This window comes from Somniosus microcephalus, chromosome 10 (assembly GCF_052327205.1).
Source record: "Somniosus microcephalus isolate GS21.2 chromosome 10, FLI_Smic_1.0, whole genome shotgun sequence".
Lineage (NCBI taxonomy): Eukaryota > Metazoa > Chordata > Chondrichthyes > Squaliformes > Somniosidae > Somniosus > Somniosus microcephalus.
In genome coordinates this window covers 64,484,064-64,508,784 of record NC_140996.1, presented here as the reverse complement: position 1 = coordinate 64,508,784, position 24,721 = coordinate 64,484,064, and the positions used below count along the sequence as shown (strand labels likewise).

The 24,721-nt window shown below is 44.2% G+C and overlaps 1 protein-coding gene across 5 annotated transcripts in view; it reads left to right on the top strand.

Moving 5' to 3' along the window:
- The window catches only part of LOC147111529 (cilium assembly protein DZIP1-like), a 580,724-nt gene that overhangs the window by 394,449 nt on the left and 161,554 nt on the right, over positions 1-24,721 (top strand). For all 5 annotated transcript variants that reach the window (XM_085998574.1, XM_085998576.1, XM_085998575.1 and 2 more), the window contains 2 exons: positions 13,309-13,451; positions 17,898-18,066. In XM_085998574.1, coding sequence (XP_085854700.1) covers positions 13,309-13,451; positions 17,898-18,066 — 312 coding nt within the window. The remainder of the gene's footprint in view (positions 1-13,308; positions 13,452-17,897; positions 18,067-24,721) is intronic.

The window sequence follows — 24,721 nt, the reverse complement described above, 5'->3', positions numbered from 1 at the left end:
AAAACAGTCAACACATTTTCAAAGCTTTACATTGTACTCAAAGATTAAGTCTATCAGGCTTTTTTACTTCACACGTGGATCTTCTCAACACGGGTAAGTCTGATGTGTCTTCATGAGATTGTTCTGGCGGTGAATGACAAGATGCAGTTGCGGCATTGTCATCGATCTGCTCTTGTATAGATCGAGGTCTCCTTGCGATCTTTGCTTGGAGAGGGTTTCAGTGTTTCCTTCACTCTTCATGCCATAACTCTCAATGTAGTCAATGCACTCTCGAAAAACTGCTGGCAGCTGGACCCCATCATACAGCATAGTCCTCTCAGCAGCCTCGGCTAATGGAACACCAAAGATTGGCCTGAGGGAAGAAGGAGTATCCACCGGAACTGCTTCCTGCTCTGGTGCAGGCTTCTTCTTTTTCTTTTTCTCTTTCCACTGCTTAACAACATCTGCTGCGGTTATATCTTTGGACTTTTTCTCCTTGTGTTTTTCCTCTTTGTGCTTTTCTTCCTTTGGCTTCTCTTTGACCTTAAAGTCTTTTTCTTTCTTCTTGGAGAAACTAGGCTTTTTGAAGACATGGATACCCTTTGGCCTTTTCATCCTTGATGGGCTCTCTGCTTCATCACCTGAGTCATCTGGTCTGCTTATGGCACAATTTATATGGTAGACTCTCTTGACCAGTTCTAAGTCTTCACAAGCTTTGTCACCTAGTATCGAATCAAGTCTTTCAGCCACAACAGAAAACATGAGATGATGCACTTTGTCTTTGACTGTCACTTTAAGTCTGCATACACCTAAGTTATCTATTTTCTGTCCATTATAGCTCTTCAGTAGTACTGACTTTTTCTGTATTTTGGGCTTTTCTTTCATATTTTTTATGTCACTCATACTGATTAAGTTTGCTTTTGCCCCAGTGTCCAGTTTCAATGTAACTAATGCTCCATTTATCTGCAGTGGGATCATCCATTTGTCCACTTTTACTGCATTGACTTTATGTTCAGCATTGTCCATTTCTGAGGCTGCACATTTTCTGTATCTTTTTTGATATCGTCACATGACACCATTCCTACAAAAAATGTCTCACTTAAATCAGTGTCCTCAATCACATTAACTTGTTGCCCTTTCGTTGTTTTTACTTTTGAAAAGCATTGTTTGGCAAAGTGATTCTTTCCATTACACTTTGTGCACATTTTTTCAAACGCTGGGCATTGTCTTAACTGGTGTTTGTAACCACAGCGTTTACAATTAAAAATGTCATCCTCCGATTGCTTTTCATTTCTGTTCTGCCCGCGTTTCTTCCCCTTGTAGGACACAGCACCGACAGCAGCATTATCACTCATTACAATCGCATCATTATTGATTTCACTGAAAGTCTTCACGTGCTTTCGAGCTAGCTCGCTGGCTTGGCATATTTTCACTGCATTTTCCAAATTTAGTTTGGTTTCTCTCAACAGACGTTCCCTGACTTTTTTTATCATGAATACCAAACACAATCTGGTCACGAATCATGGATGATTTCAGCTCGGAGAAATTACATGTCTGTGCTTTCAGTTTCAGATCAGTTATAAAGCTATCAAAAGTCTCATTTTGTTGCTGTGTCTGAGAACGGAAGATGTATCTTTCATACGTCTCATTCTTTTTGGGAGAGCAATGTGCATCAAATTTTTTTAGCACATCTTCTAATTTTTCTCTGTTCTCCTCTGGATTAAATACAAATGTATTAAATACCTCTATCACCTGTGGGCCTGCAACCGTCAGCAGCAACGCTATCTTCCTTGCATCTGGCTTCGTACCAAATCCGATGGCTGCAATGTAGAGTTCGAATTGTTGTTTAAGAGTCTGCCAATTGTAGTCGATGTTTCCTGTGAGTTTCAAACGCTCTGGTGGCTTCAAATTCTCCATGTCGCTTTTCACAATTTTCAGCAGATCTTCACCACCCTGGTACCATCTTATTTTCATTAATAAATAGACATTCTTATTATGAACACAGCTAGCTTTTGCTAGTTACTTTTATTGAGCACATGTGGACTTGGTACAGTATCTGTAGAGGCTTCCATCTTGACTGCTGCCTTGTGGGTAGCCTAGTGCCTCATAGATAATGTAGTCTTAATCTACATACAGCTGGGTAGTGTAGTCTTATACATACAGCTATATACAGCTCTACGGCTCCACCTAGTGTCCACTATAGAATGACATGTTATTGATCATTACGTAAACTACATTAATGTAGGTTTAATTGGTGTCTCCTACCTTGTTCACCAACTCTTTCATGCTTCCTGATCAACACACTGTGAGAAATGGTCACCATCCACAGGGAAGAGGTCTTTCCTCCTCTGCTGCACTAGGTCCAATAAAAAATTTCCACTGCCTTTCAGAAAGGCAAAACACCCTGCCACTCATTGACATGGCTGCTCACTTACAATCCTGCTTCTGAACCTTTGTTAATTTTGGACAGCAGTGCCCCTTTAAGCTTCTGATTTCCCACCCCCAATGGTTAAGCTGCCAGTCCCAGGAGTGATTCAAGCCTGCAGCTCGTTCACTATATGTAAATTAGGCTGAACCTGGAAACTCAGCTGTGTTCAGCAACTCTGGTGGGTGTTATTCTCACTATCTGCCCTGGTATATCCATGAGCCGAGCTAGCAATGTGGATCACATAACTTTCACATTGGAATTAAGAATTATAAAGATTATTTCAGGTTCACTGTAGAGGTGGTTTTCCTACCAGCATAAGATGCTTTCATAGTCATCTTCATCCAAATGAAGGGGACAGGTCTCTCCAGCAGTACTAGTTTTGTCGAGGTCCTCAGCCTATTGGGGGATGTGGCCCATTTCCAAGCGCATGATGGACATCGGCTCCTAATACATAGAATCCCTATCAATGTTAGTGTCTCCTTAGCTAGATGATGAATTTATTAGCGAGTTCCTCCCTAGAATCTGTACAGCCAGCTATCCAACAGATCTTGAGCCTTTTAGAGAAACTGGGCTTCCCTGTAAATTAAAATCCCAACTACAGTCTATGCAGGACCTATCCTTCACAAATGCCTGTTTATAAACAACTTGCCCATTTGGCCCTATTTTATGACTACATAACTTGGATTCTCCTACCTCCAGGAGGAAACCAGATTTATTTTTAATACAGGTAGACTATCCCTTAGCCGCACTTCCGAAAACCTCTGAAAACCGAAAGTTTTTTCGTGGAGCGTAACTAGAGTATTTATGGTCTGTATTTATCCCACTATTTAATTTACCAAATTATTACTGTACAAATAAACTGTAATACTATTTATAGTCTTTATTTATCTGACTCAGTGTGAATATTCATAAGGTTCGCTGCAGAAATATTAATGTGTTTGCTTACGGGGTGCTGCCCAGACATCTGCTAGGGTGTTACATACTGATTCTGAATACCATTCTGAAATCCGAAAAATTCCGAATTCCGAAAAACATCTGGCCCCAAGGGTTTCAGATAAGGGATAGTGCACCTGTACTACTAAATTTGGCTAGGGTAATTAAAATTAGAGAGTTAAATGCGTGGCTCAAAGACTGGTGTGGGAGAAATGGGTTTTGCTTCTTGGGACACTGGCATCAGTACGGGGACAGGAGAGAGCTGTTCCGTTGGGACGGATTTCACTTGGCCAGTGCTGGGACTAGAATCCTGGCGAATCAAATAACTAAGGCTGTAGAGAGGGCTTTAAACTAATTAGTAGGGGGGAGGTTTTAAGCGAGCGAAAAATAAAAATGACAGCGGAGAAGGCAATAGAGCAAGGTAGCAGTGGGGGAATTAAAAACCAGAGCATGTCAGGAAGGGACAGAATGTATGATGATAAAGGTAAAGTAGTAAAAGGGGTAAAAGCAGGAATAAATTGTCAGAAAACATATTTGAAAGTTCTTTATCTGAATGCACGCAGCATTCGTAACAAAGTAGACGAGTTGACGGTACAAATAACTACACATAGTTATGATCTGGTGGCCATTACGGAAACATGGCTGCAAGATGATCATGATTGGAAACTAAACATACAAGGGTATTTGACAATTAGGAAGGACAGACAGGAAGGAAAGGGAGATGGGGTTGCTATGTTAATCAAGGATGGAATCACTGCAATAGTCAGAAATGATATTGGGTCAAAGGATCATGATAGTGAAACAGTTTGGGTGGAGATAAGGAATAATAAGGGGAAAAAGTCACTAGTGGGCATAGTCTATAGGCCTCCTAGCAGTTGCAACTCTGTTGGTCAGAGTATAAATCAGGAAATAGTTGGGCCTTGTAATAAGGGAACAGCTATAATCATGGGGGATTTTAACTTTCATATTGACTGGACTCATCAAATTGGGCATGGCAGCCTTGAGGAAGAGTTCATAGAGTGTATTAGGGATGGGTTCCTTGAGCAGTATGTAACTGAACCAACCAGGGGGCAGGCAATCTTAGATCTGGTCCTGTGTAATGAGACAGGATTAATAAAAAATGCCCTAGTAAAGGATCCCCTTGGAATGACTGACCATAATATGGTTGAATTCCAAATTCAGTTTGAGGGTGAGAGAGTTGGATCTCAAACCAGCGTACTGAGCTTAAATAAAGGAGACTATGAAGGTATGAGAGTAGAATTGACTGAAGTGGACTGGGAAAACAGATTAAAGTGTAAGACGGTACAAGAGCAGTGGTCTACATTCAAGGAGATATTTCACATCGTTCAAGAAAAATATATTCCACTGAGGAAAAAGGGGAGTAAAAGAAAAGACAGCCATCCGTGGCTTAGTAAAGTAATAAAGGATAGTATCCGACTGAAAACAAGGGCATATAAAGTAGCCAAATCGAGTGGGAGGATAGAAGATTGGGAAGCATTTAAAAGCCAGCAAAGAATAACTAAAAGATTAATTAAGAAAGGGAAGATAGATTATGAAAGTAAACTAGCAAAAAATATAAAAACAGATAGCAAGAGTTTCTACAGCTATGTAAAAAGAAAAAGGGTGGCTAAACTTAACGTTGGTCCCTTAGAGGATGAGACCGGGAAACTAGTGGTGGGGAACATGGAGATGGCAAAGACGCTGAACAAATATTTTGTATCAGTCTTTACAGTAGAGGACACTAAAAATATCCCAACACTGGACAAACAGGGGGCAATGGGGGGGGGGGGAGGAGCTAAACACGATTAAAATCACTAAGGAGGTGGTACTCGGTAAAATAATGGGACTTAAGGCGGATAAATCCCCCGGACCTGATTACCTACATCCTAGGGTCTTGAGAGAAGTAGCAGTAGGGATTGTGGATGCATTGGTGATTATTTTCCAAAACTCCCTGGACTCAGGAAAGGTCCCGGCAGATTGGAAAACTGCTAATGTAACACCCTTATTTAAGAAGGGAAGTAGGCAAAAAGCTGGAAACTATAGACCAGTTAGCCTAACATCTGTGGTTGGTAAAATGTTGGAGCCCATTATTAAGGAAACAGTAACAGAGCATTTGGATAAACATAATTTAATAGGACAGAGTCAGCATGGTTTTATGAAGGGGAAGTCATGTTTGACAAATTTGCTCGAATTCTTTGAGGACGTAACATACAGGGTGGATAAAGGGGAACCAGTGGATGTAGTGTATTTGGACAAGGCATTTGACAAGGTGCCACACAAAAGATTACTGATCAAGATAAAAAATCACGGGATTGGGGGTAATATACTGGCATGGGTGGAAGATTGGCTATCTAACAGAAAACAAAGTGTTGGGATAAATGGTTTGTTCTCGGGCTGGCAATCAGTAACTAGTGGTGTTCTGCAGGGGTCAGTGTTGGGACCCCAACTCTTTACAATCTATATTAATGATTTGTAGGAAGGGACCGAGTGCAACATATCCAAGATTGGCGACGATACAAAGATGGGAGGGAAAGCAGTGAGTGAGGAGGACATAAAAAACCTGCAAAAGGACATAGACAGGCTAAGTGAGTGGGCAGAGATTTGGCAGATGGAATATAATATTGGAAAGTGTGAGGTTATGCACTTTGGCAGAAAAAATCAAAGTGCAATTTATTATCTAAATGGAGAGAAACTTCAAAGTGCTACAGTACAAAGGGATCTGGGGGTCCTGGTGCATGAAACACAAAAAGTTAGTATGCAGGTGCAGCAGGTGATCAGAAAGGCCAATGTAATCTTGGCTTTTATTGCAAGGGGGATGGAGTATAAAAACAGGGAAGTCTTGCTGCAGTTATACAGGGTATTGGTGAGGCCACACCTGGAATACTGCGCGCAGTTTTGGTTTCCATATGTAAGAAAAGATATACTTGCTCTCGAGGCGGTTCAGAGAAGGTTCACTCAGTTGATTCCGGAGATGAGGGGGTTGACGTATGAGGAAAGGTTGAGTAGGTTGGGCCTCTACTCATTGGAGTTCAGAAGAATGAGAGGCGATCTTATCAAAACATATAAGTTTGTGAGGGGGATTGATCAGGTGGATGCGGTGAGGATGTTTCCACTGATGAGTGAGACTAGAACTAGGGGGCATTATCTTAGAATAAGGGGCTGCCCTTTCAAAACTGAGATGAGGAGAAACTTCTTTACTCAGAGGGTGGTAAATCTATGGAATTTGCTACCCCAGAGAGCTGTGGAAGCTGCAACATTAAATAGATTTAAAACGGAGATAGACAGTTTCCTAGCAGATAAGGGAATTAGGGGTTACGGGGAGAGGGCAGGGAAGTGGATGTGAGTCTAGGTTCGGATCAGCCATGATCCTATTGAATGGCGGAGCAGGCCTGCTCCTACTTCTTATGTTCTTATGTACATGTGAATCCTAGGTTTCATGATTGCCATATCTGTGGTACCTGATGCAAGACTCTTCAGGAAGCCAGAATGTGTACAGACAGGTACCATACAGATATTTCTGCTCCTGTAGTAAAGCTGTCATGCAATGGGAGAAGAAAATTAAGGTAAAAGGGAAAATAGTGATGTTGCTGAGGTTCCCTGTCCCTCCCCCCCAACCATTCTGTTAACGTGACAGACCTGTTGTACAAAGAAATGTGAAGTATCGAAGTACAATTTGAAAACATATATTTTATGAAAATGAGAATTTAACAGTCCAAATTCAGAATATGTAAAACTGGGACACAGAGGTGCTGCAACCTGCTCCAATAATTTCTATTTTGTTTCAGGAAATTTGTGCTGCAGCAGATATGTATCTACTGAGGATATAAGCTTTTGCAATCATGGGTGCTACTAATCTGATCACTGGCTCATGTGTGTTGTTCACTTACCTTGGCAACCTTGCATAGGTCAAAAGATTCCTTCCTCATGTTCTCCCAGTACAGGCCACAAGTGGGACTGCATTGACATGTTCTGTCACGTCCAACCATGCTGCTGTGGCAGTACTCATTGTTGGGTGGTCCTTTACTTCAAATCAAACTATCCTTCACTGCAGGACCTTCAGTACCTGATCACTGCGCTCAGTCATTCCAACCTTAACTGCAGCTTTCAGAGGTGGCAGAATCCCTTCAGGAGCTGCTGGTAATGGAAATTCTGCCCCTGAAATCTCAGTATCATTCCAGCATGTCATGCACTATGTGCTGGAAATGCCATTGAATTAGGCTACTGAGGACAATCCCTGTGGACTTTGTACGTATCTTAATGGCCCCATATATTTTTAAATGGCACTACCCTTTTAAATAGACTTATAGGTTGTTATCACAATTAACAGCATAGAAGATAGGAGCAGGAGTAGGCCATTCGGCCCTTCGAGCCTGCTCCGCCATTCAATGAGATCATGGCTGATCATCCAAATTCAGTACCCTGTCCTTGCCTTCTCCCCATATCCCTTGATCCCTTTAGCCTTAAGAAATATATCCAACTCCTTTTTGAATATATTTAATGAACTGGCCTCCACCGCCCTCTGTGGCAGAGAATTCCACAGGTTCACCACTCTCTGGGTGAAGAAATTCCTCCTCATTTCAGTCCTAAATGGCGTACCCCTTATCCTTAGACTATGACCCCTGGTTCTGGACTCACCGGCCATCATAAACATCCTTCCTGCATCTAGTCTGTCCAGGCCTGACAGAATTTTATAGGTTTCGATGAGATTCCCTCTCAATCTTCGAAACTCCAGTGAGTATAAGCCCAATCGACACAATCTCTCCTCATACGTCATTCCTGCCATCCCAGGTATCAGCCTGGTGAATCTTCGCTGCACTCCTTCCATGGCAAGAACGTCCTTCCTCAGGTAAGGCGACCAAAACTGCACACAATACTCAAGGTGCGGTCTCACCAAGGCCCTGTACAACTGTAGCAAGACATCCTTGTTCCTGTACTCGAACCCTCTTGCTACGAAGGCCAACATACCATTTGCCTTCTTAACCGCCTGCTGCACCTGCATGCTTACCTTCAGCGACTGGTGCACAAGAGCACCCAGGTCTCTTTGCACTTCCCCTTCTCCCAATCTATTGCCATTCAAATAATAATCTGCCTTACTGTTTTTGCCACCAAAGCGGATAACCTCACATTTATCCACATTATAGTGCATTTGCCATGTTTCTGCCCAATCACCCAATCTGTCCAAATCGTACTGGAGTTTCTCGACATCCTCCTCACAGTTTACCCTCCCACCCAGCTTTGTGTCATCTGCAAATTTGGAGATATTACATCCAATTCCCTCGTCCAGACCATTAATATATATTGTGAACAGCTGGGGTCCTAGGACCGATCCTTGCGGTACCCCACTAGTCACTGCCTGCCACTCGGAAAACGACCCGTTTATTCCAACTCTCTGCCTTCTGTCCGCCAACCAGTTCTCTATCCAAGTCAATACCTTGCCCCCAATCCCATGTGCCTTAATTTTGCACGTTAATCTCTTATGTGGGACCTTATCGAAAGCCTTCTGAAAGTCCAAATACACCACATCCACTGGTTCTCCCTTATCTATTTTACCAGTTACATCCTCAAAAAATTCCAGTAGATTAGTCAAGCATGATTTACCTTTTGTAAATCCATGTTGACTTTGTCCGATCCTGTCACTGCTTACCAAGTGCTCTGCTGTTATATCTTTTATTATAGATTCTAGCATTTTCCCCACTACCGTTGTCAGGCTTACCGGTCCAAAATTCCCCGCTTTTTCTCTACCACCTTTTTTGAATAGTGGGGTAACATTAACTACCCTCCAATCCATGGGTACTGTTCCAGAGTCTATCGAGTTCTGGAAGATGACCAGCAACTATTTCTAGGGCCACTTCCTTAAGTACCATGGGATGTAGATTATCAGGCCCTGGGGATTTATCGGCCTTTAGTCCCATCAATTTTCCTAACACCATTTCCCTACAAATACTGATTTCTTTCAGTTCCACCCTTTCATCAGGCCCTATGTTCCCCGGAATCTCTGGGAGGTTATTTGTGTCCTCCTTTGTGAAGACAGAACCAAAGTATGAATTTAGTTGTTCTGCCATTTCTTTGTTTCCCATTATAAATTCCCCTGATTCTGACTGCAAGGGACCTACGCTTGACTTCACCAATCTTTTTCTCTTCACATATCTATAAAAGATTTTACAGTCAGTTTTTATGTTCCCTGCTAGCTTACTCTCATATTCTCTTTTCACTTTCTTAATTAATCCCTTTGTCCTCCTTTGTTGAATCCTAAACTGCTCCCAATCCTCAGGATTATTGCTTTTTCTGGCCAGTTTATATGTCGTCTCCTTGGATCTTATGCTATCCCTAATTTCCCTTGTTAGCCACGGTTGAGTCACCTTTTTTGTTTTATTTTTATGCCAAACTGGGATGAACAAATTCTGTAGCTCATCCATTCGGTCTTTGAATGTTTGCCATTGCCTATCCACCGTCAACCCTTTGCAGCGATATGTTGCATGCAGGGGTTATTAAATTAGTCCATTTTTTGCAGCGATATGTTGTATGTAGGTTGTTCCAAGATTTGATTATTACACTTCATATATAGAGGGAATTGTGAACATATAAATAAACATACAAGCATGTGGAAAAGGATGGAAAAAGACCAAGCGGGACAGTTAAAATGGAGTGGGTGAAATACCCACTGAGTTCCCGCTTTGTTACAATTTTAAAATGCTTGATTTTTCAGGCCTATGAGGCACCTGCTTGAGTCAGGAGGGAGCTTCATACATTTATGCAAATCAGGCAATGCAATCTCTACCCTGAAGTAAGCAGGGCACCTGCAGCAGTCGCTGCGACTGCTGAAACCTGTCAGTTGACCGAAGAGGCCTTTCCAGATGAGTTTTAAACCTTTCTTTGTGGGGCTAGGAGGAGCAGGAGTGCCTTGGAAGGAAAGTGTAGGCCTCCACTGCCATCCCCTACCCCGCCACTTCATAAACCGCTGACCAACCCAGAACCCCTTGCACTTGTCTTGGGCTCAGCAGCCAGTCTCTGAGCCATCCAAATTTCCGCCGCTTCCTGCTGACTACTGATTCGGTCAGGAAGTCAGCCAGTGGCATGTTAATGAGGCCCGAATAGTAAAATCAGCCTCATGCTGCTACTCCCAGATGAGCCGACCACTTATTAGGCCGCCTTCTCGCCTGGAAGTTAAAATCCCCAACCAACTGTCCAATACAGACATTTGAGTAAAAAAATAGGGTGAGAATAAAACCAATACATTTTACAATGTAACATAAAGTGGTAATAAATAAGAATAGATTTTAAAATGCTGTAAAAAATGTATTATTGATTATATTAATAAAGATCAATTTACTGTGGTCCGAAGAGATTTTTTTAAAATTCTTTCCGGGATGTGGGCGTCGGTGGCAAGGCCAACATTTATTGCCCATCCCTAATTGCCCTTGAGAAGGGGGTGGTGAGCCGCCTTCTTGAACCACTGCAGTCCTTGAGGAAGGGAGTGCCAGGATTTTGACCCAGCGACGATGAAGGAATGACAATATATTTCCAAGTCAGGATGGTGTGTGACTTGGAGGTGATGGTGTTCCCATATGCCTGTGGCCCTTGTCCTTCTAGGTGATAGAGGTCAAGGATTTGGGAAGTGCTACCGAAGAAGCCTTGGCGAGTTGCTGCAGTGCGTCTTGTAGATGGTACACACTGCAGCCACAGTGCGCCGTTGGTAAAGGGAGTGAATGTTTAAGGTGGTGGATGGGGTGCCAATCAAGCGGGCTGCTTTGTCCTGGATGGTGTCAAGCTTCTTGAGTGTTGTTGGAGCTACACTCATCCAGGCAAGTGGAGAATATTCCATCACACTCCTTACTTGTGCCTTTTAGATGGTGGAAAGGCTTTGGGGAGTCAGGAGGTGAGACACTCGCCACAGAATACCCAGCCTCTGACCTGCTCTTGTCGGCACAGTATTTATGTGGCTGGTCCAGTTAAGTTTCTAGTCAGTGATGACTCTTGCTTGTTGGAGATAATCATTGCCTGACACTTATGTGGCACAAATGTTACTTGCCACTTATCAGCCCAAGCCTGAATGTCGTCCATGTCATGCTGCATGCGGGCATGGATGGCTTCATTTTCTGAGGTGTTGTGAATGGAACTGAACACTGTGCAATCATCAGTGAACACCCCCACTTCTGACCTTATGATGGAGGGAAGGTCATTGATGAAGCAGCTGAAGATGGTTGGGCCTAAGACACTGCCCTGAGGAACTCTGGCAGCAATATCCTGGGGCTGAGATGATTGTCCTCCAACAACCATAACCATCTTCCTTTGTACTAGGTATGAGTCCAGCCAGTGGAGATTTTTCCCCTGATTCCCATTGATTTCAATTTTACTAGGCTCCTTGATGCCACACTCAGTCAAATGCTACCTTGATGTCAAGGGCAGTCACTCTCACCTCACCTGTGGAATTCAGCTCTTTTGTCCATGTTTGGACTAAGGCTGTAATGAGGTCAGGAGCTGAGCGTTCCTGGTGGAACCCAAACTGAGTTTCGGTGAGCAGACTATTGGTGAGTAAGTGCCGCTTGATAGCACTGCTGACGACACCTTCCATCACTTTGCTGAAGATTGAGAGTAGACTGATTGGGCGGTAATTGGCCGGATTGGATTTGTCTTGTTTTTTGTGGACAGGACTTAGCTGGGCAGTTTTCCACATTGTCGGGTAGATGCTAGTGTTGTAGTTGTACTGGAACAGCTTGGCTAGAGGCATGGCTAGTTCTGGAGCACAAGACTTCAGCACAACAGCCGGGATGTTGTCGGGGCCCATAGCCTTTGCTGTATCCAGTGCGCTCAGCCTTTTCGTGGTTGAACAGCAGCTGAACATTGATAGAGTGGAAGCCTTTTCAGTTCTTTTCATGAATACTCCTGGTTGATCTGGGGGTTCCCGGATTGCCACCTTTGTGCAGTTGATGATGGCCTGCACCTGTGGGAAACCAGCCAGAGACGCAAACCCAAAAGCCCACTCATTCTGACTGGTGTCATCGCAGGCAAAGTTCACATAATTGCGGCCCTGGCAAACATACCAATCAGTCACCTGTCTTATACAACTATGGGCCGCTGACTGGGAGATCCTGGAAATGTCTCTGGCAGAGCCCTGGAAGGATCTGGAGGCTAAAAATTTGAGGGTGGTGGTGTCTTGACAACCACTCGTAACGCATGGCCACCACGTCCAGCAGGGAGCAGGTCTTTCAGGAGGCTGCAGATGTCTGCCACCACCTGATGCAACAACCTGAGCCTCCTGAAGCATTGTTGTTCCAATATTTCAAGGAAACTTTGCTTATACACCCTGTGTCGCTGTAGTGCCTCCTGTGAGCTGCACCCCTCTGCTGCTCCCCTATCTGCTGCTGCCCTCTGCTGTTCAGCTGCATATCTTGGAACAGCAGGCTGCTGCTGCTGCTGGTCTTCTCTCTGGTCTCTCAACAGCAGGCTGCTGCTGGTGTGGGTGCTGATATTATTGCTCCTCATCCAACGTCCAATCTAAGGCAGCCAGAGCGCCACCCATCCTGATGTAAACTCTCAGCAAAAGTACTACGAACAAACCCTTTCCTACGAGTAGGTGTGAGTTCTGATTATTTATTGTAGTATTTCCATGAGTTTGTGTCAGCCCACTCAATTGTCGTTGTGTTCTTGCCTTGCTTTCACTGGCAAGTTACAGGAAGCTCAGGAAACCTGTGGATGTGCCGTTAAATTTGAAAGTCGGTTGAAGTATCGCTCCAATTGAGCGATTCCTGCATGTTAATAAGCAACCTGAGGGGGTTGCGCGCAAGTAGCCTAATGCACTCGAGTTAAATGCGGAAATCGGTGGGTTGGAGCCGGCTTCCTGACATGCTCATATTTTTGCCAGTTTTAATCCACACCCAAATTCATGTGCTCCTCCAGGTTCATATTCCTCCCAATGTGTTTATCTGGCAATTAGGTTGAGAAATAATTATAAAAATGTTTCTTTTCAGACATGAAGCATCTACCAGAAATATCGACATGCAATGAAGACCTTAGAAAAGTTCTGAAGAAAAATCCAACTATAGTGAAAGAATTGCATAAAATAGTGGAACAAAGTTTGACAGAAAGATTAGAAACCCTAGGGATAAAATCAGTAAGTATTTATATGTGTATATACCAAATAAAAACTGTTGACTTAACTAGAATGTGTTTCAAAATTATTAGTACAGCTTGTTAAAATTTCAGCATGAACTTTACGTTCTTCCTCTCTGCCTCCACCAGAGGGGCTGGGCTTGTCCATACTTGATTATTGCTTTATGCTTGTTGGTTCATTATTCTTAGTGAGCCACAATGATACATTCAGTAAAATTTACCAACATTTTCAGGAAGCAACAGGTTCCAGAAACTTTGTCATAAAATCAAAAATGGCCAATCCAAATTCGGAAAGAAAAAAATTACAGGTGAGAACAAATCAACAAAACTGTCCTCTAAAGACAATACGTATGAGAGTAAACCACGAGAGAAAATCTTCTAAGGATCCTATTGCATTGGGTAGAAAGTCATGCAGTTCTTGAAGGTAGGGGGCTCCTGATGTAACACTAAAAAAAATAAGGTAAATAGACTTCCAAAGCTAAGCAGCTTGAGGAAAATACCCTTCCCAGATGATATTTAACCAGGGGGAAAACTGGCTTTTTGAAAATTTCTCTTTTTCAAGTATATATCCAAGTCCCTGTTGAAAGTTACTTTTAATCTGCTTCCACCATCCTTTCAGGTTCCAGATCATAACAACTCGCTGGATTTTTGCCAATTATCTTAAAGGTATCTTATCATGCTTGGCAGAAAAAAATATCCTTGGGAAAGATCATACTACTAGATTAAGAACCACACATTGAGTGATTAAAAAAAAACTTAGGCTGAATTTTTTATTTGGCCTTCCAGCACTCTCTTACCATAACCTCAGTGAGAGTGTGCTGGAAGAACTACAAATAAGATATGCCAGGTTCCGACCTTCGTTTGGAATTTCTGACTAGTCTTGTAAGGCTCAGAGTTTACTCCTGCCTCAAACAAAGCCATTAACGTAGATGGACGGGGGAAGGCGGGGTGGGGGGATGTTGAGGGGCCAGTGGATGGTGGCAGGGACACCTAGGTCAGGAATCTCCATATCCCTTGCAAGGTGTGGAATTGGTGGGCCAGTAGACTAAGTGAAACCAGACATACCAGCCTGTCAAACGGACAAAGTGCAGCCCATCTGGGGGTCCAGGCCTGGTTCGTAGCCTGAATACCGGTGAAGTGGTAATTTAAACAAAAGTTTTATAGTCATTTTACAAAGGGGATTGAAATTTTCAGCCTCTTTTGGTGGGGTGCACCCGCCATGTGCCCCTAGTGACCTGGGCGCCTGCCTGTCATGCATGCCCCACGGGTACTTGGTCCCATCTTAGTTAGCCTCTAAAGGCTGCCACTTGGAGCAATTTTTACACCTTCATGAAACACTTTTTTATTTATCAGCAAAGGAATACAACATAATCCATGTGAATACAAACCATTGCATTGCTGCAGGTTCCTGAATTTCTCTCTCATGGTTCTCTGGAACCTATCTCCAAACATATCGAAACTGATCATTATTGGGATTTGAAACTTAATGCGAGTATTCCTGAGAGATGCTCTAACTGTCTATATGGAAGAAATTTCCCCCAGCTGATGCCAATGATGCTGTATGGTTTAAAGCCAATCCACAGAAAAATCAACTTTTGCTTCAAGATAGTTTGCAGCTGATTAGAATCCACGTGTGTAGAAAAACAAGTTTACAGTTTAGGTTACAAGATGACTGATACATCTGCTCAGGAAGTTTCCTCTGTTTCATAGCTGGCCCAGAAGTCCAAATAGTGAATCAGCTGAACATGACCCATGGTGATGTTATGCTTCTATTCAGTAGCAAACACCCCTTCTTCACTCACCACTTTCATTCCTGTGAGAGGTAACACATCCTGCACTTTCTCATCTAAAATCCTCCAGGACTTGAGCACAATCTAGACGGACATTCCAGTTCATTAATTAGGGAGTGCTGCATTGTTAGAGGTGTTTTTTTTTTTTACACGAGGCATTAAACCGAGGCTCCATCTGCCTGTTTAAGTGGACTTAGAAGGGTCCATAAAACTATTCAAAGAAGAGTAAGGAGTTCTCCTGGTGTCCTGACCAACATTTACCCTTTAGCCAACACCATCCAAAACAGATAACCTGGTCATTCATTCATTTGCTATTTGTGGGATATTCCGGTTTGCAAGTTGGCTGCTGCATTTGCTTACATAACATTGATTGCAGTTCAAATGAAAGTTAATTCGCTGTGAAAATCTTTGGAACATCCTGAGGATCTCATAGGTGCTTTATAAATACAAGTCATTTTTTTCTTCTTTCTATTAAAGGGAAGTGGTAGAATAGTTGGACAATACTGATTGCTGGGATGGCAGGACTGTCGTATGAGGAGAGATTGGGTCGACTAGGCTGTATTCACTAGAGTTTAGAAGAATGAGAGGGGATCTCATTGAAACGTATAAAATTCTGACCGGGTTAGACAGATTGGATGCAGGGAGGATGTTTCCCCTGGCTGGGGGGTCTAGAACGAGGGGTCACAATCTCAGGATACAGGGTAGGACATTTAGGACTGAGATAAGGAGACATTTCTTCACTCAGACGGTGGTGAACCTGTGGAATTCTCTACCACGGAAGGCTGTGGAGGCCAAGTCACTGAATATATTTAAGAAGGAGATAGATAGATTTCTGGACACAAAAGACATCAAGGGGTATGGGGAGAGAGCGGGAATATGGTATTGAGATAGAGGATCAGCCATGATCATATTGAATGGTGGAGCAGGCTCAAAGGGCCGAATGTCCGACTCCTGCTCCTATTTTTCTATGTTTTGTGTTTACTTGCACCCTTAGGAAAGACTCAAAAGGGATTGCAGCCCATTTACCAGTCTTTACCAAAGGTGAAAGGGGAGAAGGCTAAGAAGTGACAGGCAAAAATGAAGTGAAAGGAAGCCCAATGTGTAGGCACATGTCTACAGCTAAATGAAGCTGTTCCCTTGTTTGATGGTTGCTAAAGTGTAGGTAGTGCTGCATGAGATGATTGTAAGAAGGTGGCTCTCTGTGCCATCACATAGCATCATTTCCATAGGTCAGCATTGCAGCATGCCTGGAATGAGGTAGTGACAGGTTGGAGGCTACAGATGACTATTGCTGTCACTGGTTGTACCAACTCTATTATCCATGTAAGTTGCATGCATTCTTGAAGCAGAAAGCACAGATTTGCTTCTGCCTCTGTGCTAACCCCAGAGCCTATGAATACATTTGCCTTCTAAACAGACATCCTTTGTATCAGCGTTGCTATGACACAAGTGTTGCAAAATACATTGGATGATGTATTTCCATCATTTGTATAACATTTAAATACACCCATATACTATTCTATACTTCCTGTAGCTTCCAAGGGGAAGTCCCAGAGGTGGCAGCAACCAGTGTAAAGCTAGCCTAGCAGCTCCAGAACAATTTCCTGGACATAATCGCTGCAGTTGTGCTTCTAGGCGTAACTCCAGTGGAAATTCTATCCCATTGACTAAGGAACCAAGTAGGTAATGTTAAACTTGTACAAGACTTTAGTTATAAAAACTGAAAATGTTGGAAATACTCAGGTCAGGCAGCATCTGTGGCGAGAGAAACAGAGTTAACGTTTCAGGTCGATGACCTTTCGTCAGAACTGGAAAAAGATCATCGGCCTGAAATGTTAACTATGTTTCTCTCACCACAGATGCTGCCTGACCTGCTGAGTATTTCCAGCATTTTCTGTTTTTCTTTCAGATTTCCAGCATCCACAGTATTTTGTTTAAAACTTTAGTTATGTTGCATTTGAGGTGATGTACAGTTTTGGGTGCTGCATTGTGGGACAGATGTAAAAACAAAGCTCCATATAAGGCACGATAAGTTTATTAATGCTCATTTCTCGTCTTGGCATTTTACTTGGGTTCTGACACCTTCTGAATATCTTTACAACATCTGTTATGTAATCCCTATTATCCTTTTGTGTAATGGTCTTCCACAGCTGCTTCAAGCTTTGGTACCATATTAATGACATGCCCCTGTATTCAATAGAATGTGCCCTTATGCCAGCTATGATGATCTAAAGGTCTTTTGTGCTGTCTTTTCATTTCTCATAGAAATTGTCCACTTCACTGTTAGTACCAGTAAAATGGTTGTTTAGCTACTTGAGCAGCATTTTTTCTGGTGTTGCCAATTGGGCATTCAGTCTGCATTATTTTTAGCAATCCTAATGGACCACTGCTTCCAGACAGCATGAAAATTAAAGTTGGTAGTTCTTGCATGTCCATTTCAAAAAAGGGCAAACATTTTAGCTCCAATTTGAGCTAAATAAATTTTAACTCAGCCTCTACACTAAGAGTAGTTTCACCTCTATAGTGTATCATCCATTACATCACCAGGTTGTAATATTTGTGGTTTATGAGGTGGAGTAGTGAATACTATTAGTCAAAACATATTCACGGTTCTCAGATTTTTGTCATTAATAATATGGAACACATTCATTTTCTAGGGTGTTCAAGGCATCTCTGAAGGACAGCTTACGAGAATTCTGGATACTGTTGATTCTGACAGAGAAGAAAAATCAAAAGCATTGCCAAACTTTTATCTCTTTCGTGAAAGCTTGTCACACAAGGTTGAGGATAAGATTAAAGGAAAAGACAGTCTTTGTCATTTAAAAAGTAAGACTCGTTGCATCCCTACATCACTAGTTTGTATACCTTAACAGTTTCCCTAACAATGAGTTAGAGTGAAAAAATCTTGGTTTTGTTACAAAGCAAAGAATGACAGTTATGATACTGTATCAGTTCATAATAAATACTTTTTTTTAGTAATGATTTAACTGCTTTCAAAGATACATAATTCTCTTTAAATTTTTGTTAGTTAATTCGATAGATTCCTGCTGCTGCAGGCCTATAATGAATGTCTACCCTGTCGGATTTTCCAGCTTCCTAAATGGTGTGCTGCCCATAAACAGTACAATTATTGCTCACAGTTCGACTAGTTCGACATGCAAATGTGTACTGGACACCAAAATCAATCAGGCCTCCCACTGATGTAGTTGGGCAGGTGGAGCAGATGGCCTGCCCATCACTTGCTTGATCTGCATCACATGCCCCTTATTGTCTCAGGTGTCCAGTTGCTTAATAGATAAATGAACCTCCTAATATCAGAAATGTTAACACAGAAAAGAGGCCATTTGTTTCATCTTGACTGTTCTAGCTCAGTGGCATCTCCGACAATGCCTTCTATTCCCCTTCCCGCATTGTCACTTCTGAAGTCCCCCAAGGATCTATCCTGGAACCCTCCTCTTCCACGTACTGCTCTTTGACAACATTATCCGAAAACATGGGGTCAGGTTCCTCTGTACTCTGACAACACCCATGTTTACCTCTCTACCACCTCTTGACTCCTCTCCATTCCCTCTGTGTTGTCACATTTCTTGTCCAACATCCAGTCCTGGATGAGCCACATCTTTCTTCAGTTAAATATTGGAAATATCAAAGACATAGTTTGTGGGCCACGTCATGAACTCCGTACCCTTGCTATCGATTCCATCTCACTCCCCGTCCACAACTTTGTGATTGAAGGTGTCAACTTCTACCACTGAGCATCTTCTCATTCCAATTAATGGGAATTATTCAAGCCAAACATAAAGTCACATAAATAAGCTTCTGACTGGCTGAACACCAGTTTCAGAGGCTTGTTTTAGGCCTGGTTTTAGTTTGAACTGGTCCCGTCTTTTGTCTGAGATTTAGAAGCTAAAACAGCTAAGGCCTATCAAGATTAATGAGCTGTCCACCACTGAGATGAGTTATCCTAACTGTTCTGCCTTATAATTGCAGGAGTTTTGTTTTGTTGCCGCCAGTAGGTGACAGTAAATGGAAATGGCCAGTAGGGTCACTCAACAGGAAGTAGTATAGTGATAACAAACAAAGAGGTCACATCAGCATGGAGCGTGCTGCAAGTTAATCCGCTGTAATCTTACATTGTTACGCCTTCGAAAGCATTGCCTTTTTACTCCAACCCAATGCAATTGATTTGTATTGTTTCATTGACCTCATGCAAGTGTGGCATTATTAAACACCGGAGCTTGGACGCTACATCCTGACTCCCATGTCATTATTGAAAGGAGTTTGGCTGGCTGTCTAACTGCATACAGACACATACACGCAGGGAGGACAGTACAGTAAAAAGGCAAGTCATCAGCTGGCGCAACAAGCAACATTCGCAGTGCAGCACGGTGCAATCATGGACGGCAAGAGCTTCCAAGATGAGCAGAGATCTGTGACCAGCTCAAGAAGTACATGCTCATCTAGATCATCAACAGCCAGTGTAGCAGCAGCTAGAGCCTGGGCTAAAGCTAAAGTGGCACAGGCTCGCATGACCTTTGCTAAACAGGAACTGTCTGTGAAGAAAGAGAAGGTCCGACTACAAGCAAGGGCTGCTACATTGGACGCCACGCTGGAAGCACTACACATTGAGAAAGAAGCAGCTGCCGCTACTGCTGAGGCGGAGATATGGGAAGCGGCACTAGAAGCAGAGGTGGGAGAGCACCGCAGCATTGCTCATCCTGCATCACCTCAAAGCACTGAGAGGCGGACAAGCGACTATGTCCAGGAGCAGGCTAGGACACGCACAGACATCTCCTCCTTCCCAAACTTTGAACCATTGTACGAGAACATGGAATCGCCATCACCAGCCCAACAAGAGGTCACTCAGGTGGATCATTCATGCTACACTGATGACGACCCCTTCCTTGTTATTGACGACTGGTCACACGAAGGAGAGTTTGCAGCGCTCCCGAAGAAACCTGTGCCTCAATCCGCCACTCCCAACCACTTGGAAGGTACTTATGCCAAAATTCCACACATCAAAAAAGAACCCTTTTCAAAGGTTAGAACAGGTCACCCGGCATGGCAATCTCCCATCCAATCGCAGCCCTTCCGATGCGATCATACTCTGGCAACCCATGCACAGACTCCTAATATGACAGGCATTGCCCAATATTTGGCACGTAGAGAACTTGTAAGGACAGGTCTCACAAAATTTGATGACAAGCCAGAGAGTTAGAGCATGGCAGTCATCCTTCCTTAATGCCACTGGCGGCTTGAGCCTGAGTGCTAGTGAGGAGTTGGATTTATTGTCATCATGGCTGGGCAAAGAATCATCAGAACATGCCCGTAGGATCCGGTTTGTGTACACAAATGACCCAAGCACAGCCCTTAGAATGGTCTGGGCAAGACTCGGAGTGTTACTGCGCTCCTGAGGTGATAGAGAAGGCCCTCTTCAGTAAGCTGGAAAACTTTCCCAAAATAGGTAAAAGAGACTACCTTAAGCTTAGAGAACTCGGAGACCTTTTAATGGAGTTACTGGCAGCCAAAACAGACGGATACTTACCTGGGCTCTCCTATTTAGATACTGCTCGCAGCATCAACCCAATAGTGGAGAAGTTGCCCCACCCTCTCCAAGAAAAATGGATCAACGTAGGCTCAAAATTCAAAGAAGACAACCACATGTGGTTTCCCCCATTTTCCTTCTTTGTGAACTTTATCTGCAGAGAGGCCAGAATTAGAAATGATCCAAGCTTTGCCTTGTTCAGCTACTGTAGTGGACCCTCAAAGTATGAGAAGCCCATGTCAAAGTACGTAGGCCCAAGAATGCCTATATCTGTGCATAAGACGGATGTCACTGCAAAGACCGACATCAGCATAGATGCAGCAAAGAATGAAGACGATCCCGGAAAACACTGCCCCATCCATCATAAGCCTCATCCGCTCGCAAAATGTAGAGGCTTCAGAAACAAGACCATAGATGAACGCAGAGCCTACCTCAAAGATAATGGGATATGTTTTAGGTGTTGCGCCTCCATTTCCCACACTGCAAGAGACTGTAGGATAGCGTTGAGATGCAGGGAGTGTGAGAGTGACCGCCACAGCACAGCTATGCACCCAGGTCCTACCCCCACAACGGAAAAGCCGACCATCAAAGACTCCGAGCCCGGAGATGAGAGAAAGGGAACCCCTAACACTGCACCAACGGTGAGCTCCATATGCACTGAGGTGTGTGGCCAAGCCCTCACAGGACGATCGTGTTCCAAAATATGCCTTGTAAGAGTCTACCCACAAGGACAGCGCGACCGCTCAGTTAACATGTACGCAATACTCGATGACCAAAGTAACCGGTCACTCGCACGGTCAGACTTTTTTGACATATTTGGCGTCGAGAGTAGCCCAGTCCCTTACTCACTGAGAACCTGTGCCGGACTCTTGGAGATGGCAGGAAGGAAAGCAGATGGGTTCTGTGCCGAGGCAGTGAGTGAAGGGGTGAGCATAGACTTACCGCCACTGATAGAGTGCAGTGAAATCCCGAACAACCGATCGGAGATACCAACGCCCGAGACAGCACTTCACCATGCCCACCTAAAGCCCGTAGCATCACGCATCCCAGCATTGGACACAATGGCCCAGATTCTCCTCCTGCTCGGGAGAGATGTGGTGAGGGTGCATAACGTGAGAGAGCAAGTTAACGGACCACACGATGCCCCCTTTGCCCAAAGACTCGACTTAGGCTGGGTGCTCGTGGGAGAAATGTGCCTAGGCCAAGCTCACAAGCACCTTTAAGACCAACGTGCTAGAAAGCGGACCACCCTCTTTCCTTACTCCCTGCCCAAGTCACATCCACCTGAAAGAGAGCGAGCTACGGCGGGGAGCAACAAGGTGATTTCTCTCACACAGCATGGGGGTGCTCGGCTGACACCAGAGCTGTCGACAAACTGGGGCACACCGTGTTTGAAAAGACAAAAGATGACAACAAAGGTGCTCTCTCCTTCGAAGACGAAGCTTTCATGAATATTATGTAGAAAGAATTTCACAAAGATGAGGCGAACAGCTGGGTTGCGCCTCTCCCCTTCAAGGTACCCCGGCTTCTTCTGCGTAACAATCGCGATCAGGCACTGTCACGCCTCGCATCACTGCGGCGCACATTAGATGAAAGCCCGAAATGAAGGAACAGTTCATTGCCTTCATGGAAAAGGTTTTCGAGAGTAACCATGCTGAATTAGCACCTCCACTCAAAAGGAGAAGAGTGCTGGTATCTCCCGATTTTTGGAGTTTATCACCCCCAGAAACCTAGTCAAATAAGAGTAGTTTTTGACTCCAGCGCTCAGCACTGTGGCATCTCACTCAACAACGTTCTACTCACGGGTCCAGACCTAAACAACACCCTCCTTGGCGTGCTGATTCGCTTTAGGAAAGAGCTCGTAGCAGTAACCGCAGACATCCAACAGATGTTCTATTGCTTTGTGGTGAGAGAGGACCATAGGAACTATCTGAGGTTCTTCTGGTATCGCGACAACAACATGTCAAAGGACATCACTGAATACAGGATGCGGGTCCACGTTTTTGGTAACAGCCCCTCCCCTGCAGTCTCCATCTATGGGCTCAGAAGTGCAGCCAAAGAGGGAGAAAACGAGCATGGAAAAGACACAGGACAGTTTGTGGAGAGACATTTTTATGTTGATGACGGCCTCATATCCTTACCTTCAGAAGCAGAAGCCATCAACCTGCTGAAGCGAACTCAAGCTTCATTAGCACAGTCCAACCTGAGGCTGCACAAAATTGCCTCAAACAGTGTAGCAGTGATGAAGGCCTTTCCAGCTGAGGATCTCGCCAAGGACATTAAAGACTTAGACCTCAGTGACAAAACCATGCCAGCCCAGCTAAGCCTTGGTTTACGTTGGGAAATTGAATCTGACACCTTCACCTTTGCAGTGTCTGTAGGTGACAAGCCATTTACATGCCATGGCGTGCTGTCAACGGTCAACTCGCTCTTTGACCCTCTCGGCATGGTGGCGCCCGTGACTATTCAGGGAAGAGCCCTACTACGAGAACTCTGCACAGACACGAGCGACTGGGACTCTCCACTCCCCGAAGGCAGGTTAACAGAATGGGAGACATGGAGAAAGTCTCTCAAAAATCTAAAAAATCTTCATATCCCACGCACCTACTCACCAGACACACTCTCCAAATCCAAACGCACCGAGTTGTGTGTATTCTCAGATGCGTCCGAGAAAGCTATCGGCGCGGTAGCCTACCTGAGATCCCTGGATGATGAGGGCCAAAGCAACGTGGGATTTGTCCTGGGAAAGGCGAAGTTGACACTCCGGCCAGAGCCCACCATACCACGCCTGGAGTTATGCGCTGCAGTATTAGCGGTGGAGATGGCGGATCTCATCCTGGATGAGATAGATTTCAAGCTTGATGCAGTGAAATTCCACTGTGACAGCAAAGTTGTGCTCGGTTACATCTCCAATGAGTCAAAGAGATTCTTCATATATGTACACAACAGAGTTCAGCGAATAAGACAATCAACATGCCCCGACCAGTGGCACTATGTGCCCACAGAGCTGAATCCAGCTGACCTCGCCACCAGGTCAGTGCCTGCCTCCCAGCTCTCCAATACAATGTGGTTTACCGGGCCAGCTTTCTTACACAAACCTGACCAAGCTGACCATACGGCACAAGAATCATTCAAGCTCGTCAGCCCAGATCTAGATGTAGAGGTCCGTCCTCATGTGATCAGCTTACTGACTCACACCCAAGAGAGCCTACTTACCTGTGAGCACTTTGAACGCTTTTCAACCTGGCGATCGCTCGTTAGAGCCATAGCTTTCTTAATCCATGTGGCTCGCTCTCACAAGCCTGATCCTGGCAGCTCGTCAAACAAATGCAGAGGTTGGCACTGGTGCAGGAAGCCTCGTTCCCCAGACGAGTTGGCTGCAGCTGAGAACATTATCATCAGGTCAGTTCAAGTTCAGGTGTACTCTGAGGAGTACAGAGCACTTGCTGAAAAAAGAACCATTACCAAGACCAGTTCACTGTGGAAACTGAATCCAGTTTTGAATGACGGCCTCATCAGAATTGGAGGACGGCTGACGCATGCAGAACTGAGCTTGCAAGAAAGGAGTCCTGTTGTCCTGCCACATCAAAGCCACATCACAACATTGCTCACAAGACATCACCATGAACTGATAGAACACCAGGGCCGCCAGTTCACTGGGGGAGCCATTCGAGCAGCCGGCTTGTGGATTGTCAGCGGCAAACGGTTGATTGGATCTGTCTTACACCAATGCGTCACATGCAGAAAGCTCAGATGGAGAACGGAGGAGCAGAAGATGGCTGATCTGCCTCCGGAACGACTTAGTTCAACGCCACCATTTTCATACGTCGGCCTGGATGTTTTTGGCTCTTGGACTATCACTACTCGCCGCACCAGAGGAGGCGCCGCTCATAGCAAATGCTGGGCTATGCTATTCACTTATATGAGCACAAGAGC